Source organism: Apostichopus japonicus, chromosome 9, assembly GCF_037975245.1.
Source record: "Apostichopus japonicus isolate 1M-3 chromosome 9, ASM3797524v1, whole genome shotgun sequence".
NCBI classification, from domain to species: domain Eukaryota; kingdom Metazoa; phylum Echinodermata; class Holothuroidea; order Aspidochirotida; family Stichopodidae; genus Apostichopus; species Apostichopus japonicus.
The window spans coordinates 139,768-158,615 of record NC_092569.1 but is presented as its reverse complement, the minus strand read 5'-3'; the positions used below and the strand labels follow the sequence as shown (position 1 = coordinate 158,615).

General features: G+C 39.5%; 2 protein-coding genes and 1 long non-coding RNA gene across 5 annotated transcripts; 2 read left to right on the top strand and 1 right to left on the bottom strand.

Annotated features, from left to right (window-relative positions):
• Nucleotides 1-853: 853 nt before the first annotated feature.
• On the top strand, nt 854-15,822 carry LOC139973056 (F-box only protein 25-like). Its single transcript, XM_071979425.1, has 9 exons — nt 854-1,126; nt 1,679-1,779; nt 2,807-2,862; nt 3,911-4,003; nt 5,084-5,177; nt 6,713-6,882; nt 7,437-7,622; nt 9,540-9,686; nt 10,391-15,822. Exons 1-9 carry the CDS (start codon nt 999-1,001, stop codon nt 10,502-10,504), a joined length of 1,089 nt encoding a protein of 362 aa, XP_071835526.1. The 5' UTR covers nt 854-998; the 3' UTR covers nt 10,505-15,822.
• LOC139973232 (uncharacterized) lies at nt 5,249-6,699 on the top strand (the record flags this gene model as incomplete). Its single annotated transcript, XM_071979767.1, has 1 exon — nt 5,249-6,699. A coding segment is annotated over one exon (1,395 nt), but the record flags the coding sequence as incomplete, so codon positions are not given.
• LOC139973058 (uncharacterized) lies at nt 10,809-18,447 on the bottom strand. 3 transcript variants are annotated; one of them, XR_011795128.1, is made up of 3 exons: nt 17,457-17,593; nt 16,088-17,365; nt 10,809-15,993 (listed from the first exon to the last, which is right to left on the bottom strand). It is a non-coding gene; the product is annotated as an uncharacterized lncRNA (long non-coding RNA). The 3 variants fall into 3 exon arrangements; XR_011795129.1 differs by having other exon boundaries at nt 10,809-16,648; nt 16,733-17,365; XR_011795127.1 differs by lacking the exon at nt 10,809-15,993 and adding an exon at nt 18,419-18,447 and having other exon boundaries at nt 17,304-17,365; nt 17,457-18,326.
• Nucleotides 18,448-18,848: the final 401 nt, after the last annotated feature.

Sequence of the window (18,848 nt, the reverse complement as noted above, 5' to 3'; positions counted from 1 at the left end):
TCAAGTGCAGTCCATAAATATATTAGGGGACTCTGCTATTTAATTATCGTAAATATTAATTAGAAAATACAAAATGGTGTTTTGTTTATCATTAAGTATTATTGATTTTCTTTAATATATTAATATTTTTAAAATTGTTGATAATAAAATTAGTTTACTTAGATATTGGTTCATAATATATACATCAAGTCAACCTAATGTAAAATGAAATAGCCCAGGTTGTCTCTGTGCCAGCTGATCATTGTTTTGGATGTATGCAAAATCAAAACAATGTCTGCGCAATAAAGTACGTCGTACGAATGCTGAAATTTCCGTGCAACAAACGACAGTAACGATCCATTTGACTTCTTTAGTAGTCGCGCTTGATAAATATATTTTATTTAAAAGGACTGATTATCACGTTCGCAAAGATTATGTTGATTTCTTTGGAAGCCTTCTCACCATCATTCTTCAAAAAATCAGCTGCTTTCGTGAAGAGCTAGCCTTACATCTGGAAAATACAGTTAAGGTCTACCTTACAACAATACAACCGAGTGAACCATTATAAATATTACTACTATCAGCTTAACTTTTGTAGGCTCAGTTAGCCTAACACTAGTAACAACTAACACTAGGTATGCTGTAAGTTTAGTACATTGAAACGACATTCAACCGAGCAAAATCGCAACTGTCTTCGTAATAGGCTACGAAGTACGAGTGTCCGCCTGTTATTTGGCTGGCCTGAGGCCCTAGGCCATTGTGCTAATGACAACCAAAATAGGGCCAAGCATCATTCTCTGTGCAACAAAGTTTGCTTCAGACCTAGGCTGAAGCTCTGCAATTATGTCAGACCTATTTACCAGAACATAGGGATTCAAGTGTCATTTACATCCTTATTACTTGTCTGTAAGTGTCACCTAACTTAAGTATAACTCCCATAGCTTATGTGCATCTAGCCTAATTAACTTGATTTCTGCCAATTTTGGAAGTTACTCTAACTTTAGTCTACCAAACCTATAATGCCATTCATTGGTAAAGATTGGCGAAGCCCAGGAGGCCTGTGGGTGCGAACAAACTCTGGGTGGCAGAAAATATCTGCGATTCGGAAGAACCTTAATCGACATATCAAGAGAGTAGCATTGGAAAGGTAAGCTTTTGTGATAGGCCACTCGATACTACTACTAGTACTACTAGTAGTACTAGGCCAATTACTAAGTTCTATTGGAACTGTGGTAATGAAAGTGTTTAATAATAATATACAACTTGCCTGAAGTTAGGCTAAAGATGTACCTGTAGCCTAACTACTGTAGGCCTTAAGTAATTGTTAAGTCATCTGTGAAGTTATTACTTGCTCACAACTGCATGTAAAGCTCATCCAACATTGTATTCTAATGATAACTAACCACAAGGTAATAGCATTGTAGGTTATGGTGCTTTGTACAGCTATATATGAAGTGTACGTATAGGCCTTAGTGTCACAACATGTAGTATAAGTTCTCAAACACTGCTATTGTATAGGAGAGTAGAAGATTGAACTACTTGAACATGGGTGCATGACTAGCAACACAGTGAAGATATAATTACAGACCGATCTCAAAACAGACACTCATGCTATGGCCTACCCTCTTAAAATACTGTAAGCATATTTTGTCTAAATACTGGAGCTTTTTGTAAACTTCTGTAATTTTCATTTTTACAGAATCTCTGGAGCACAGGATTCAGATACAAACCTGAAAGATCAAGACAAAGCATCCAAACTATTGACAGCAAAGAATGTTTCCAAAACTGTGAAGTTTACTGGTAAGAATAATCCTCTCAAACTTCTACTTCAATGTCATTTTGCTCCTGTATGTACTGATCAGAGATATTAGTTGTGTCAGATAGTCCTATAAACATCAAGTGGGTTTCTTTTATCAATTTGTTTCATTGTTAAAGTGATCCATAAGTAGTGTAGATAGATAAACAAAAGACAAATTTTGCAATAAACAGAATGTAAATCACCAGACTGGCAAGTTCTAGTGACTCTTCCTGTTTTTGTTTTTACTTTGGATGAACACAACCCAGTTCTTTCCTAGTATGATCCCCATTATAAGAGTCATGGTTCCGTTAGCTACCAGTTCAAGGTTTAATGTGCATAATAGGAAGATGGCGGGTGGGAGGGGGGGGGGGGTTCGCTAAATTACAGTATGAAATACAATTGTTTAAATTTGGAGTGAGAAACATCAGAGACAAGTTGCAGCTTAAAGTATGTTTACAGACATATGAAAATAGGTGCTGGGGCCATTCAATTGGGTCCATCAGCTTAGGAAAAGCTTTACAAAAAAGTGAACTATAAAGGTTATGCATCGCCATTATGAGACTCATATTGCATTAAGCATACAGCATTTCATTAACATTGCAAAATCAAGAGTTTGTTCAAGAAAAGCAGTTAAAACCAGCTTTTGTTTAGTATTTGCAGGTCTCTGGATTAACTTATGTTAATAATAACAATCATACTCTACTTTATGTGTGTTACAATTCTAATATTAAGTGGTCATTAAGTGGTTATTAATTGAATATTATCACTGTCTGTATCTGATGACTTGATACAGATCTAAGATGACAATACAGCTGTAAAGTGTAGCTGGAGGAATGTAGGATTTGACCAAAAATAGGCTGTGGCCTAGCTAGCTCTGAACCATAATTAATTTCATGAAAGAAGTACAATAGAACAATGGGTCCTTTTTTAAATTTGTCATGAACCCCACTGTTCTGTTTGCAATCATTTACATAATGTAGTGATGCAACTTCATTCTATATCATCATAATTGTTTCTATTGTATTGCAGAAAGGCCAAAGAGGCACTACCTTTTCTTGCCAACAAAATGTCTGACATCAAAGCAGGTAACAATTGAATGACATACAATGCTCTAGCTGCTAGCATAAATTCACATCTTATTTATCATGTTTTGGAGATTCCTTGCACCATAAAGCTATAGAAAGGCATTGCAATGGTGGAGGGATAGCTATTGTATCTGGTGGTGGTACAGTTTTGTACAGTAGCTATTGTTGTATTGTTGTTTTATAATGAATACTATACATTGTTTTCCCATTGTCACCTTATGTTAGGATAAAGCTGTACATTCTGTATTCCATATCAAATGCCCAGTAACATTGCACACACAATGTTAAAACAGACGTACGTAGTGCTAGTATGTATAATTTATCATTAGAAATCTGCCCAAAGAAAACAGGTAGCATGGTGACTTCGAAGTTCGGACACTTAAGACTTAAAACACCCCAAAACTAAATCTTCTGGTATAAATCATTTGAAAATATACTTCATAAGGTGGGAGAATTTTGTTATAGTACGATACACGGCCAAACTTTCTTTCCTGCAAACTGTTTTCACGTTGTTTTCCAAGAAGATTCTTCGTGATTGTGGAACTGGTATTTCTTTGCTAGAGTATTGCGAAGTTCGGACACGCAACCCACAGTGTGGCGCTGGTGATAAAATTGGTGGCGCAGTTGCTCTTTCAGTAATTATAACAGACTTCATAGATCTTCGTCATTTTATTGACAAATATGTAAGTAATTTCTTGCACGCGGGTCATTTTGGAGAGAAAATAACTGTAGCTTCGTACTTTTTGGTGAAATTTGACTCTTCCTGTAGATTTTCATGGTGAAATCGTGTATTTCTTAGGGTGGTCCGAACATCGCAGTATGCCAAACTTCGCAATACTGACTATACTACAGTGTGCATATAGCATGCCTGTCCTCGCTGTCAAACTTTGACAGGACAAGCAAGAATGGAGCAGCAAGAAATTACAGATCGTCAATTAATCAATGAAGGTATAAGCTACAGGTACATAGTAAAATGTTTTATCTTGTAATGAAATTTTGAATATTCATGACTTCTGGTTTTATTATTAATTTTTGCTTCTGTATTCAGAGAGGAAAGTACTTGACAGTTGGAGAAGTTCTCTGCAGTCTGGATTTTTGCACCGCTCTCAGTGATCCAAGACGTTTTCATTATGTTTGCAAGGTAGAATACAGCAATTCAATTTGAAAGGTAGAATTTACTCTGAGGTCTGATAGCATACCTCAAGTTTAGTAATTAGTTAGTGATTGTATTTTAATTTAGGTATTGTCTGATTGGAGCATAAATAGTGTTTATTGCTGAAGTGGAAAATTGAATTGTAATGGCACTTAATTAATAAGTGTCAATACGGAAATGTAAGTTTATCGTATACATGATAACCTTTCTGTATTGGTTACGATGCAGAATGCTCAGTAACCTTTGCAACGGTGCTAGGGTGTCTGCGTGGGTGTGCGTGTGTGTGAGTATATGACGGCCAGCTTGTAAACATGATATCCCAAAACACAAGTTGAAGCAATGTCATAATTGGTAGGTAGATGCCCCATGATGGGTAGATGTGCATTATTGTTTGTCATCTTATGAATATTAATACATTGGCTTATCATAAATTCTTAAATGTCGGTATCTCTTCAACAGTATGTCCGATTTAGTTCACACTTGTTAAACACAATATCTCATCAACCACAAGTTAAATCAATGTCATACTTGGGAGACAGATGCCCCATGATTGAAATTGGTAGAGGTCAAAAGTCAAAGGAGGTAAAGAGGTGCCAAATCTGAAAATCTTTTAAACACTTCAAAATTATAGCTACAATAAATCTGTCCATTCTCCAATGCTATGATTTTGTTTTGGTGAACATAGTTTGGTCAAATTCAGTTCAGTTGAGTTTTGTGATGGGGCTCTATAAGTATTAACAGAACATACAGTCATCCAGGAAAGTTCAAGTTTAATAATCTGAATTATTTACATATAACTTTATGTGGAATTTAGCAAAGTGTATGGGCAAGAATCACAAAGCCTACTGTCTGTCTGGTTGAACTATGTCACTAAACAGACTTTGTCAACATAATAACTGATTTCTGGTACCTTCCTTAGTATGTTGCTGCATTAGTCAATAGATAATCCTGTTCATATTTGGGTGCACAAGTTCAAGTATATTAACATGTAGGTCTTACCACAATATGAATATTTTTAGGCATGGCAACCACTAAACAGTTTCTTTTTCTGGTCGTTTCCTCTTTTAGGTCATTGAGTTAATCATTGAAGAACATTTTTCTACCCTGTGTGGATCTGCCATGAAATACCTATTTTGTATTTTAGAAGAAGGGGTTAATATCGGTGAGTTCTTAAATTATATCATATCATTTGAGTGTTCTCGTTTTTATCCTTAGCAATATTTAAAATATTAAAATTCTTTCAAAGACCCACGTCCCACTCCACTTTTCCAACTCCCCTCCTCCCACTCCTTTCCTCACACTCCCCTCCTCACACTCCCCTCCTTCATCCCTCCTCACACTCCCCTCCTCCTACTTCCCTCCTCACACTCCCTCCTCACACTCTCCTCCCTCCCACATCCCTCCTCACATTCCCCTCCTCACACTCCCCTCCTCCCACATCCCTCCTCACACTCCCCCCTCACACTCTCCTCCCTCCCACATTCCTCCTCACACTCCCCTCCTCCCACTCCCCTCCTCCAACATCCCTCCTCACACTCCCCTCTGCCCACATCCCTCCTCACATTACCCTCCTCCTACTTCCCTCCTCACACTCCCTCCTCACACTCTCCTCCCTCCCACATTCCTCCTCATATTCCCCTCCTCACACTCCCCTCCTCCCACATCCCTCCTCACACTCCCCTCCTCCCACTCCCCTCCTCCAACATCCCTCCTCACACTCCCCTCCACCCACATCCCTCCTCACACTCCCCTCCACCCACATCCCTCCTCACACTCCCCTCCTCCCACATCCCTCCTCACATTCCCCTCACACTCCCTTCCTCCCACATCCCTCCTCACATTCCCCTCCTCACACTCCCTTCCTCCCACATCCCTCCTCCCACTCCCCTCCTCCCACATCCCTCCTCACATTCCCTTCCTCACACTCCCCTCCTCCCACATCCCTCCTCACACTCCCTTCCTCCCACATCCCTCCTCCCACTCCCCTCCTCCCTCATTCCTCCTCACACTCCCCTCCTCCCTCATTCCTCCTCACACTCCCCTCCTCCCACGTCCCTCCTCCCAATCCCATCCTGCCACTTCCCTCCTCCCACTCCCCTCCTCCCTCATTCCTCCTCACACTCCCCTCCTCCCACATCCCTCCTCCCACATCCCGTCCTGCCACTTCCCTCCTCACACTCCCCTCCTCCCTCATTCCTCCTCCCTCTCCCCTCCTCCCACATCCCTCCTCCCACATCCCTCCTCCCAATCCTGTCCTCCCACATCCCTCCTCCCAATCCCGTCCTGCCACTTCCCTCCTCCCACTCCCCTCCTCCCTCATTCCTCCCACACTCCCCTCCTCCCACATCCCTCCTCCCAATCCCGTCCTGCCACTTCCCTCCTCCCACTCCCCTCCTCCCTCATTCCTCCTCACATTCCCCTCCTCCCACATCCCTCCTCCCACATCCCGTCCTGCCACTTCCCTCCTCACACTCCCCTCCTCCCTCATTCCTCCTCCCTCTCCCCTCCTCCCACATCACTCCTCCCAATCCCATCCTCCCACATCCCTCCTTGCACTCCTCCCACTCCCCTCCTCCCACTCCCCTCCTCACACTCCCCTCCTCTCATTCCTTTGACCTTGCTGTTTGAAACTGCCATTGTAAATTTGTGCACATTTCTGTGATCAATGTTTCTTGTTCACTTTGTATCATTATACAGTTGAATTGTCACATCTGTTTATTCATCGGTTATCTACTCTCTTGAAGAGGACAAAGGACAAAATGCTCTCTGATAAGAACAAGCAAATTGGCTGTCAAGCACTCTATAATTGCAGACTTCACTTGCTTGGTCTATGGGAGAAACGGCTCCAAGAGATATCACTTGTTGAGGTAGTGAATTTGTCAATCAAAAATTATCATCTATTAAACATAAACATTTGTCAGTATTTGTCTCCATTCCATCCATGTGCAAGTGCTAGCTGCCTCAATATTGCAAAAGACTCACAAGTCAAGAAAAGAGGTACAAATCTGTGGTGTCTTGGATTCCGAGTCTATTCAATTAAACGCACAGATCCACTGAATCTCACAGTGTACAGATGAGTACATGGAGTTAAAGAGACTCCTTGATGAGTACACTTACATATAACACAGTTTAACAGAGTGCATAACACAGGAGATAAAGTGTTTCATACTGTGTTTAATGAGAATACAGAGGGTGCATAGAAAATACAAGGTGCAAGTAACACAAGTACTTTTACAGTGAAAATGGTATTTTAATCAATATATCCATTTTACATTTTACACATGGATGCCTATGCTGATTTGAATTTACCCTCTACCACAGAGGATGTAACTTTGGTTACAGAGAAGACACATTGAAAGGTGTAAGGTTACCTACCATTTCTCAAGTTACCATGGTAACCATGCTATTGTGTTTAATACAGAGGGAGGATGATGGGAAACCAACACTCCAGGACTTGCCTGTGAATTGTCAGAGGTTTTTGCTCCAGTGCTTCTCTGATCCAGCAGATGTGATCCATGTGGCAGAGACAAATAAACACTTTTACATACTTGGCAGTGATCCATTACTCTGGGAAAAGCTGTTCTTCTATCATTTCACAGAAGCACAAGTGAGTGAATTTACTATCATATATTTAATTACAGGGGTAGAGATTAGGAGGGGGGAGGGTGTGGTTCTGCAGATGAAACACTCAAAGTTGCTGCCAAAAGTGAGTTACCATTAAAGTTAAATAGATGAAACTGCTATGCCTAAGCAGAGGCCATAGAGACACTCATAACTGAGTGTAAGTCCTCTGCTGCCTATTCTAGCTAATTCACTTCCAAATTCTAAGTTTAGGGGAAACTGCAATTCATCACAGTTTTCACTGCTCTCAGATGGAAATAAATGGCTTGATGGCAATTGTTGAACTAAGGCTTTAATTCAAGGGATGATCACAGACAAGGGCGTAGGAACCGGTGAAAAATGTGGAGGGGCGGAAGTATCATTCCGCCCCCCCCCCCCCGCTTCGCAAGTCAGAAAACCCCTTTTCAATTTCCAAATGAGAAAAAAAATCTCATTTGGAGCACTAAATTGCATCTAAGGCCAGGTGAAAATACAAAATTAAGTTTACAAAATGGAGTGGGTGTTGAAGTGTGCTATATTGCACCAAATTGCATCTGAGGCCACCTGGAAATGCAAAAAATTCCAAAGGGGAGGGGGACACCCCGTCCCCTTAGACCCCTCCCCAGGCCGGCCATCAGTCTTCAGCCCCCCACTCAAAAGTACCTTCCTACGCCACTGATCAGAGACCTTTGGTTTAAATTGTTTTTTTGCCAGTAGAGTTCAAATATCCGAGGGTTCTCATTTCAGAATCAAATTCCATGCAAAGGCTGGCAGGCAATGCTTTAGCCTACAGTATATTGTATGGTGGCCATTATTGCAGTGGATGCATAACAGCAAACAAAATGCACTGTATATTTTTATGGTATGATAACAGCTCTCTAGTCACTATCCTACAAACCCAGCTACCACTCTACTCTCTGTCTGTGTTTTTCCCTAACACTATAACAATCCTAACATTACTTAGTTTACCTGGCCATAGTTTGGTCTATGTTTATAATTTAATTGTTTTTACTTGCTTCCCACTGGGTCCCCCCTCCAAAGAGGATGATTGGGGCAGTGGCGGAGCTAGGGGTATTGGTCAGAGGGGGGCAAGAATGGTCTGTAGGGGCGCTTTCAACACCATGTAAGGGGTGCGCCACCACAGGTTGGCGCGGAGCGTACAGATTTTTTTTCAGTAAAGATACTCCCTAGATCGCCGGAAATTACCCTTTCCGGGCCTTGCTAATTTGCAGATAAACAAAGAATTAATAGCCCTTAGGGCATTTTTCCAGAAAATTACACCAAATTTATGTGACAAATGTCAATAGGTAGATGAGAGCGCAGTAAAAATGTCAATAATCTCGAATAAGTAAAAATGGGTAAAAATCTGAAAAGGGCGCCAGCAGTCCATTTGAGTCCGTCAGGGAGGGCATCCGCCCCCCCTGACTGTATGGATGCTCCGCCACTGGATTGGGGGGTGGGGGTTGTATTATAAAACTTTATTTGTAGTACATCTGTAGATTACTGTTATGGATTGAATTCCCAATGCAATCACTTCTCACTTTTGATAGTGTAATTGTGGCACAATATGCATCACTAACAGCAAGGTCATCAAGGCCCCACCATTTCTTCCTATGTAACAATGTTCTTAATGCTAGATATACCATTTAGCTTCTCTGTTGAATTAACTTATTGTCGTATTTTTTGTTCATCATACATTTGCAGGCCAGACAAGAGTAAGGGGGCGGGGATGTGGGGGAACTAGTGCCCTTGGACCCAGGGGAAGCATGAGATAACGAATATAAAGTTACATAGCTTTAGGTCCAAAATGAAGAATTCAAAAGGTAGCCTGTTGGTGTCATTGTTCCCAGGCCCAGTCTGGCTCTGGATGTCACTGTACATTTTGTTTGCCAGTAGACTAATGTTGAATTTCGTATGTTTATAGCTCCAAGCAGTGCTCAGGGGGCCCATTACTGAACAGAAGATTGACTGGAAACTAATGTTCAAGAGACTGATGAAACGTTATGAACAGACAGAAGAATACACCAGCATGCTTCAGCAATGTATGCGTTGTAACTGTATCTTCTGGCAGGTAAGCTACAGGACTAGAAGAAATTGAGATTGCTAAAGGCATATTAAAAGGAAATGATATGAAATATTGCTATAGTGTCCTTCAAGTTTACCAACATGTATATACTGTCTACATCCCTTAATTGATAATCAAAAGTCATCTGTAGTCAGCAAAATCTTGAAACCTTGTTAACAAGATAAACACATCTAAAGGAGGGAAGCTAAGATGGGTCTTACACTTTAGTTCTCAGTTTAGACAGCATATTCAGTACATAAAGCTTAGAACATTTAATGGATTTCAAAGATCCGTTTACTTACATAAAAATATTGAATCCTTGTGCACAAAGTATCTCAAGAAAAGAAACTGGACGTTTATCTGTGGATGCCCCATACTGAGTAGATGAAGCCTTTTGCAGTTGTGAAAGCCAAAGGTCATTTGAGTTAGCAGAGGCCAAAATGAGAAAACCTTGAAAAGACAATATCTCTTGAGGGCAAGATGGACGGTTCCAATTCTGAGTAAAAGAATTGGTGTGTGTAGTGTAGGTGAAAGATCATTTCAGGTCACCAGATGTCCACAAGTAAAACCCTTGTAAACCAAGTCTCTCATGAATGGAATATTTACGTATATCTGATTCATTAAAAGGCAACTTTGTTTTCATATAAGACCTCAATAACATTCTTGCATCTGTAGTTATATATTTACAGATGTTATATTTTTCCTTCAAGGAGGATGGACATCCTTGCTGTCACTTTTCTTTGGATGAAACATTGAGGGATACCACCATTCTCTGTACTAAAGATCTGAGCCCGAAAGATCTCATTGCCATTATTACTGACTAGAGCAAAGCAGTATTTACTCTTGCGAATAGGTTTGTGGGGTATTTCAAGATGACTCTCTCTGCAGAAATAACCAGAGGCTTACTTAACTTTGTGATTACGTACATTTACCTGGTCTTGCATTGTTTCTTCGTCTTGTGAAGTTGGTATTACATAATCTGTCAATCGTCCTGTTTCTGTAACTGTTAACTAAAATTTGTGAACTAAAATTTGTAACTTTTGTACGGTTTGTTTCATAACTCGGAATGTCTGTTACAACTGAATAACAAGATTCTCCGAGTATTTATGTTATTTTCTGGAGCATCAATATCTATAATTCTTTACTTGTATCTGGCATTTATTGATAGAAAAAACAAACATTTATCTCCCTCTCCTCTTTTAGGGTCTAGGGCTTGTAGGCTGATTTACTTATTTGAAATTATCAGTAATCCAACCACGCTGCTTCTAATAATTGTATAATACTGCAAGTATTTCTTCCTTATCGTCCAGTACATACAGTACTACAAATTCCATTGCACAAATGCTGTGTGTCTTCCTTATCTATTTGTTGCTTATATAAAGTACAGAAACACCCTTTAGGTGAATTTGATCCAGAACTAATACTAAGCACATCTCAAACAAATTGTACTACTGTATGTGTTAATAATTACAAGGGCAGTCTAGGGTATGAGAAAATTTACTATGTGGATTTTGTTGATATCTGCCGAACCTTTAATCCCAAAGGGTCCAGATAAAGTAAGAGACTAATCCATTAAACAAAGACCATCATCATGCAGTGGAGCCACAGTTTAGGGCATGAACAGCTAAGTGCAGGGGTGCCACAGTCTGGGGCATGAACAGCAAAGGTGCAGGGATGCCAGTCTGGGGAATTAACAGCTTCGGTGTGCCACAGCCAGTGTTCGATTTTTCCGGTATCGCATCGCAAAATGCGATCCAAAACGACAAACTTGCGAGACGTTTCCAAATCAGCATCGCACATTGTGCCGATTTGTGCGATACAAATTCCTAGTCAGATTTGGGAGCAAACACTCAAACCTTAACTTACGAACTGTCGATCACAATGTAGGAGTTATAATTTATTGAGTTTATACTCAATGTACAACTTATTCACTTGACCGTATAGCGGAAAAAAACCCTGAAAAAATAATATCCTACCATAGTTAAGTGTAAAGCAAATAGCCTAACCACCTCGGCGGTTACGGATCTCACGTAACTAAAAGGTTCCCTGGCAACGTGCCAAAAAAATGTTAACAAACAGGTGTTACACAGGGGATGAGCTCACAGTTGTTGGGAAGGGCAGTCTAGAAACGGGGCTTTGCTGAACGTTGTTTGTTTCATAATATCGGAAGTTTTGTAAGTTGCACTTTTTAAAGATTGAAAGACAGATTAAATCTCTTTTCATTTTATAACATAATAGAGCTACTTTAACTTGTCATTTTAAAATTTTCATCAGTTTCGTGACAATTTAAATAAAAAAGTTGGCAGTATTTTGCATCCTCAACTGCGATTTTTTTCATCGCCAGACATCGCAAAAAGTGGCAACAATTTTCGGGGGCTTTCGCCCCCAGGATCCCCACGAGGGGTTCTACCCCATGACCCCACCATAGCCCTAAGACGGGCCCCTGGACACCACGCCTTAATGCTCGCACGTTACGCGTGCTAGGCAGGCGAACACCGGCGGGAAATCGGCAGTGTGTTCGCGTGAAATTGAACAAGGTTTTCCAACACTGCTGAAACTGTGCAGTTACTGTATGCATCATGTTCAAGGTTTTCACGGAGGCCTTTGAGGAAATGAATGGTTAGTAGGCCTACAGTGTATATATATAATATATGCTGCACTATTGCTGTGTGCAGGGTTCGACTTATGGCCAAAAAATTGCATAGCAACAAATTTCGACAATTGCTATACAATTTTTTTGTTGCATAGCAGTTCCCCAATATTGAATAGCAGTTTTGAAATTACCACAAAACGGACCAAATGTTGGCGATCAATGTATTAACTAGAAAATGTTTGTTTATTATTATTATTTATACTAGTGTTGCTACGATAATCGTTTTCAATATCGGTATCGGCCGATATTTGCAATATCGGCAGCATATCGGTATCGGTAAAATTTTGCCTAATTGCCGATAACAGCAAGCCGATATTGAACTTTTCTTTTTAACAGCAGAGCTACTTGTACTTATTTATACTTGCAATGATTTGTTAATCTGCCCAAGACGATCCATTTCTGTAGCGTCAGTTAAACTCAGATTCATTTTCAATTAATATCCATGGAAACCTGACTCTCCGTAACATCTAAAAACACGTCTACGGCGCGCGAATATAACCAATGACCTTCGTGAACCTTGGCCTACACACAGCATTAGTGCAGCATATATACACTGTACTAACCATTCATTTCCTCAAAAGCCTCCGTGAAAACCTTGAACATGATGCATACAGTAACTGCACAGTTCAGCAGTGTTGGAAAACCTTGTTCAATTTCCCGCGAACCCACTGCCGATTTCCCGCCGGTGTTCGCCTGCCTAGCACGCGTAACGTGCGAGCATAAAGGCGTGGTGTCCAGGGGCCCGTCTTAGGGCTATGGTGGGGTCATGGGGTAGAACCCCTCGTGGGAACCTAGGGGCGAAAGCCCCCGAAAATTGTTGTCATTTTTTGCGATGTCTGGCGATGAAAAAATTCGCAGTTGAGGATGCAAACTACTAACTTTTTTTATTTAAATTGTCACGAAACATGAAAATTTTAAAATGACAAGTTAAAGTAGCTATATTATATATGTTATAAAATGAAAAGAGATTTAATCTGTCTTTCAATCTTTAAAAAGTGCAACTTACAAAACTCCCGATATTATGAAACAAACAACGTTCAGCAAAGCCCCGTTTCTAGACTGCCTAACAATGAATAGCGTGCACTATGCGTACATTTTTACAACTGCAGTGTTTAACCCTATACCCAACTACTGTACCAGGGTACATGTGCTGCGAATTTGCCCAGGTACCTTCCCAACAACTGTGAGCTCATCCCCTGTGTAACACCTGTTTGTTAACATTTTTTGGCACGTCGCCAGGGAACCTTTTAGTTACGTGAGATCCGTAACCGCCGAGGTGGTTAGGCTATTTGCTTTACACTTAACTATGGTAGGATATTATTTTTTTCAGGTTTTTTTTTTTTTGCTATACGGTCAAGTGAATAAGTTTTACATTGAGTATAAACTCAATAAATTATAACTTCTACATTGTGATCGACAGTTCGTAAGTTAAGGTTTGAGTGTTTGCTCCCAAATCTGACTAGGAATTTGTATCGCACAAATCGGCACATTGTGCGATGCTGATTTGGAAACGTCTCGCAAGTTTGTCGTTTTGGATCGCATTTTGCGATGCGATACCGGAAAAATCGAACACTGGCTGTGTGTAGGCCAAGGTTCACGAAGGTCATTGGATATATTCGCGCGCCGTAGACGTGTTTTTAGATGTTACGGAGAGTCGGGTTTCCATGGATATTAATCGAAAATGAATCTGAGTTTAACTGACGCTAAGGAAATGGATCGTCTTGGGCAGATTAACAAATCATTGCAAGTATAAATAAGTACAGGTAGCTCTGCTGTTAAAAAGAAAAGTTCAATATCGGTTTGCTGTTATCGGCAATTAGGCAAAATTTTACCGAAACCGATATGCTGCCGATTTACCGATACCGATATGCTGCCGATATTGCAAATATCGGCCGATACCGATGTTGAAAACGATTATCGTAGCAACACTAGTATAAATAATCATAATAAACAAACATTTTCTAGTTAATACATTGATCGCCAACATTTGGTCCGTTTTGTGGTAATTTCAAAACTGCTATTCAATATTGGGGAACTGCTATGCAACAAAAATATTGTATAGCAATTGTCAAAATTTGTTGCTATGCATTTTTTTGGCCATAAGTCGAACACTGGCCACAGCTATTGTGCATGGGTGCCACAGTCTGGGGCTCTATCTACCGTGCAGGGGTGCTACAGTCTGGTTTTAAACACTACAGTGCAGGGGTGCCACAGTCTGGGGCATTAACAGACTCGGTGCAGGGATGCCACAGTCTGGGGCATTAACAGCTATGGTGTGCCACAGTCAGGGGCATTAACAGCTATGGTACATGGGTGCCACAGTCTGGGGCTCTATCTACCGTGCAGGGGTGCTACAGTCTGGTTTTAAAAACTACGGTGCAGGGATGCCAGTCTGGGGCATTAACAGCTACGGTGCAGGGGTGCCATAGTCTGGGACATTAATAGCTATGGTGCAGGGGTGCCACAGTCTGGGGCTCTATCTACCGTGCAGGGGTGCTACAGTCTGGTTTTAAACACTATGGTGCAGGGGTGCCACAGTCTGGGGCATTGACAGCTACTGCACAGAGGTGCCAGTCTGGGATTTTAACAGCTACTCTGCAAGGGTGCCACAGTCTGGGGCATTAACAGTTACATTGCAGGGCAGCAACAGTGTGGTCCAGTCTTTGACTTTACATTCACATTCATAGCTTCATTCCACCTATTTTCAAATTATGCTGAAATATATATTTGAGGAAAGCTTGGCTGAAATGATACCAGTATTCAGTGAATTGTTCAATTGGTGATATTTATTTTCATTTAAGTGGTCTATAGCAAATGATTGAAAATAGCCTCACAAATGAGACCAGAACAGTAGTGACAAAAATATCCAAAGTAAGTAATGGTATTTTGGAAAGCCAAACTCAAGCTTGTGGACTGATAATAAAAATTATTACATTGTCATCACAAGCTAGATGAGGCATTCAGGGATTGAGAGTAATCAACCAGTCAGAACACTTGTTCCAAAGTAATTATTAATTGGAAGGCCAAGAGCATGGTAATGATTAGTCATTTCTAGTTCGGAGAGGCATTCATTATTCAAGCCACAGATTTTGTCGAAAGTAAATTATAATAATACATCATCTGATTTTTATAAAAGACTACATATTATTACTTGTGTTTCAGAGATTTTAATAGTGATTTTAGTACTGTGTGTTCCTTCTTTCACAATGGTTTTGTTAATGGTTTAGTCAGTGGAAAGGAAGTCCATAGTTTGTTGAACTCAGTGCAGCTGGTTGGTGGATGGCTTACATACGTAAATGAAATATAAACTAAAATACTTGGAATTCAACAGATGAAGTTCAAAGAATTAGATGAAAAGATGAAAAGAATTACTACATACCCTAGTAACAGTGAATAAATGCACAGTTTTGTTTGTTGATTAACCATGTATTCTATTCTAGACTTTTTGACCAGCAGTCATGCTAGGTATTAGTATTGCTAAGTGATTGTTTGTAAAAATTATCAGGTTGCATAATCTTTAAATTGAAATAATAAATTGAAAGCAGAAAATGGAAAAAAGATAGGAAAAAAATAAAAGAAAGAAAAACCTACAAGTTATGCTTTGAGAGGAAGTAGATAAACAGACTCATCAACTGCATAATAAGAACTATACCTAGAAACCTCATTGTCTGCATGAAGCCTACAAGTTATGCTTTGAGAGGAAGTAGATAGACAGACTCATCAACTGCATAATAAGAACTATACCAAAAGAAACCTCATTGTCTGAAACCTACAAGTTATGCTTTGAGAGGAAGTAGATAAACAGACTCATCAACTGCATAATAAGAACTTTACCAAAAGAAACCTCATTGTCTGCATGAAGCCTACAAGTAATGCTTTTAGAGGAAGTAGATAGAAAGACTCATCAACTGCATAATAAGAACTATACCAAAGAAACTTCATTGTCTGAAACCTACAAGTTATGCTTTGAAAGGAAGTAGATAGACAGACTCATCAACTGCATAATAAGAACTATACCAAGAAAACTCAATGTCTGAAACCTACAAGTTATGCTTTGAGAGGAAGTAGATAAACAGACTCATCAACTGCATAATAAGAACTATACCAAAAGAAACCTCATTGTCTGCATGAAGCCTACAAGTTATGCTTTGAGAGGAAGTAGATAGAAAGACTCATCGACTGCATAATAAGAACTATACCAAAGAAACCTCATTGTCTGAAACCTACAAGTTATGCTTTGAGAGGAAGTAGATAGACAGACTCATCAACTGCATAATAAGAACTATACCTAGAAACCTCATTGTCTGCATGAAGCCTACAAGTTATGCTTTGAGAGGAAGTAGATAGACTCATCAACTGCATAATAAGAACTATACCTAGAAACCTCATGGTCTGAAACCTACAAGTTATGCTTTGAGAGGAAGTAGATAGACAGACTCATCAACTGCATAATAAGAACTATACCAAGAAACCTCATTGTCTGAAGCCTACAAGTTATGCTTTGAGAGGAAGTAGATAGACAGACTCATCAACTGCATAATAAGAACTATACCTAGAAACCTCATGGTCTGAAACCTACAAGTTATGCTTTGAGAGGAAGTAGATAGACAGACTCATCAACTGCATATTAAGAACTATACCAAAAGAAACCTCATTGTCTGCATGAAGCCTACAAGTTATGCTTTGAGAGGAAGTAGATAGACAGACTCATCAACTGCATAATAAGAACTATAACTAGAAACCTTATTGTCTGCATGAAGCCTACAAGTTATGCTTTGAGAGGAAGTAGATAGACAGACTCATCAACTGCATAATAAGAACTATACCAAAAGAAACGTCATCGTCTGAAACCTACAAGTTATGCTTTGAGAGGAAGTAGATAAACAGACTCATCAACTGCATAATAAGAATATACCTAGATACCTTATTGTCTGCATGAAGCCTACAAGTTATGCTTTGAGAGGAAGTAGATAGACAGACTCATCAACTGCATAATAAGAACTATACCAAAAGAAACCTCATTGTCTGAAACCTACAAGTTATACTTTGAAAGGAAGTAGATAAACAGACTCATCAACTGCATAATAAGAATATACCTAGATACCTTATTGTCTGCATGAAGCCTACAAGTTATACTTTGAAAGGAAGTAGATAGACTCATCAACTGCATAATAAGAACTATACCAAAAGAAACCTCATTGTCTGAAACCTACAAGTTATGCTTTGAGAGGAAGTAGATAAACAGACTCATCAACTGCATAATAAGAATATACCTAGATACCTTATTGTCTGCATGAAGCCTACAAGTTATACTTTGAAAGGAAGTAGATAGACTCATCAACTGCATAATAAGAACTATACCAAAAGAAACCTCATTGTCTGAAACCTACAAGTTATGCTTTGAGAGGAAGTAGATAGTAAGACTCATCGACTGCATAATAAGAACTATACCAAAGAAACCTCATTATCTGAAACCTACAAGTTATGCTTTGAGAGGAAGTAGATAGACAGACTCATCAACTGCATAATAAGAACTATAACTAGAAACCTCATTGTCTGCATGAAGCCTACAAGTTATGCTTTGAGAGGAAGTAGATAAACAGACTCATCAACTGCATAATAAGAACTATACCAAAAGAAACCTCATTGTCTGAAACCTATAAGTTATGCTTTGAGAGAAAGTAGATAGACAGACTCATCAACTGCATAATAAGAACTATACCAAAGAAACCTCATTGTCTGAAACCTACAAGTTATGCTTTGAGAGGAAGTAGATAGACAGACTCATCAACTGCATAATAAGAACTATAACTAGAAACCTCATTGTCTGCATGAAGCCTACAAGTTATGCTTTGAGAGGAAGTAGATAAACAGACTCATCAACTGCATAATAAGAACTATACCAAAAGAAACCTCATTGTCTGAAACCTATAAGTTATGCTTTGAGAGAAAGTAGATAAACAGACTCATCAACTGCATAATAAGAACTATACCTAGAAACCTCATTGTCTGCATGAAGTTTACAAGTTATGCTTTGAGAGGAAGTAGATAGACGGACTCATCAACTGCATAATAAGAACTATACCAAAAGAAACCTCATTGTCTGAAACCTACAAGTTATGCTTTGAGAGGAAGTAGATAAACAGACTCATCAACTGCATAATAAGAACTATACCAAAAGAAACCTCATTGTCTGAAACCTACAAGTTATGCTTTGAGAGGAAGTAGATAAACAGACTCATCAACTGCATAATAAGAACTATACCTAGAAAAAAACCTCATTGTCTGAAACCTACAAGTTATGCTTTGAGAGGAAGTAGATAGGCTAGACTCATCGACTTCATATTAAGAACTATACCAAATGAAACCTCATTGTCTGAAACCAAGCACTTAATTGTGTACATCTACCCCAATGTGTTCTAGTTTCTTACATTATCTGCAATGTACTTTTCTAAGTCAAGGCTTCCTATCAAAGGTGGTTCTGTTATGTGTGGTTTGGCTATGTATACATACTC

What these genes read in the sequence shown, in the direction of transcription:
- LOC139973056 (XM_071979425.1), top strand. Translation starts at nt 999, where the DNA reads ATGCCATTCATTGGTAAAGATTGGCGAAGCCCAGGAGGCCTGTGGGTG. An exon ending in CAAAACTGTGAAGTTTACTG is followed by an intron (nt 1,780 to 2,806) that starts GTAAGAATAATC and finishes ATTGTATTGCAG; the next exon opens with AAAGGCCAAAGAGGCACTAC. An exon ending in GTTTTCATTATGTTTGCAAG is followed by an intron (nt 4,004 to 5,083) that starts GTAGAATACAGC and finishes TTCCTCTTTTAG; the next exon opens with GTCATTGAGTTAATCATTGA.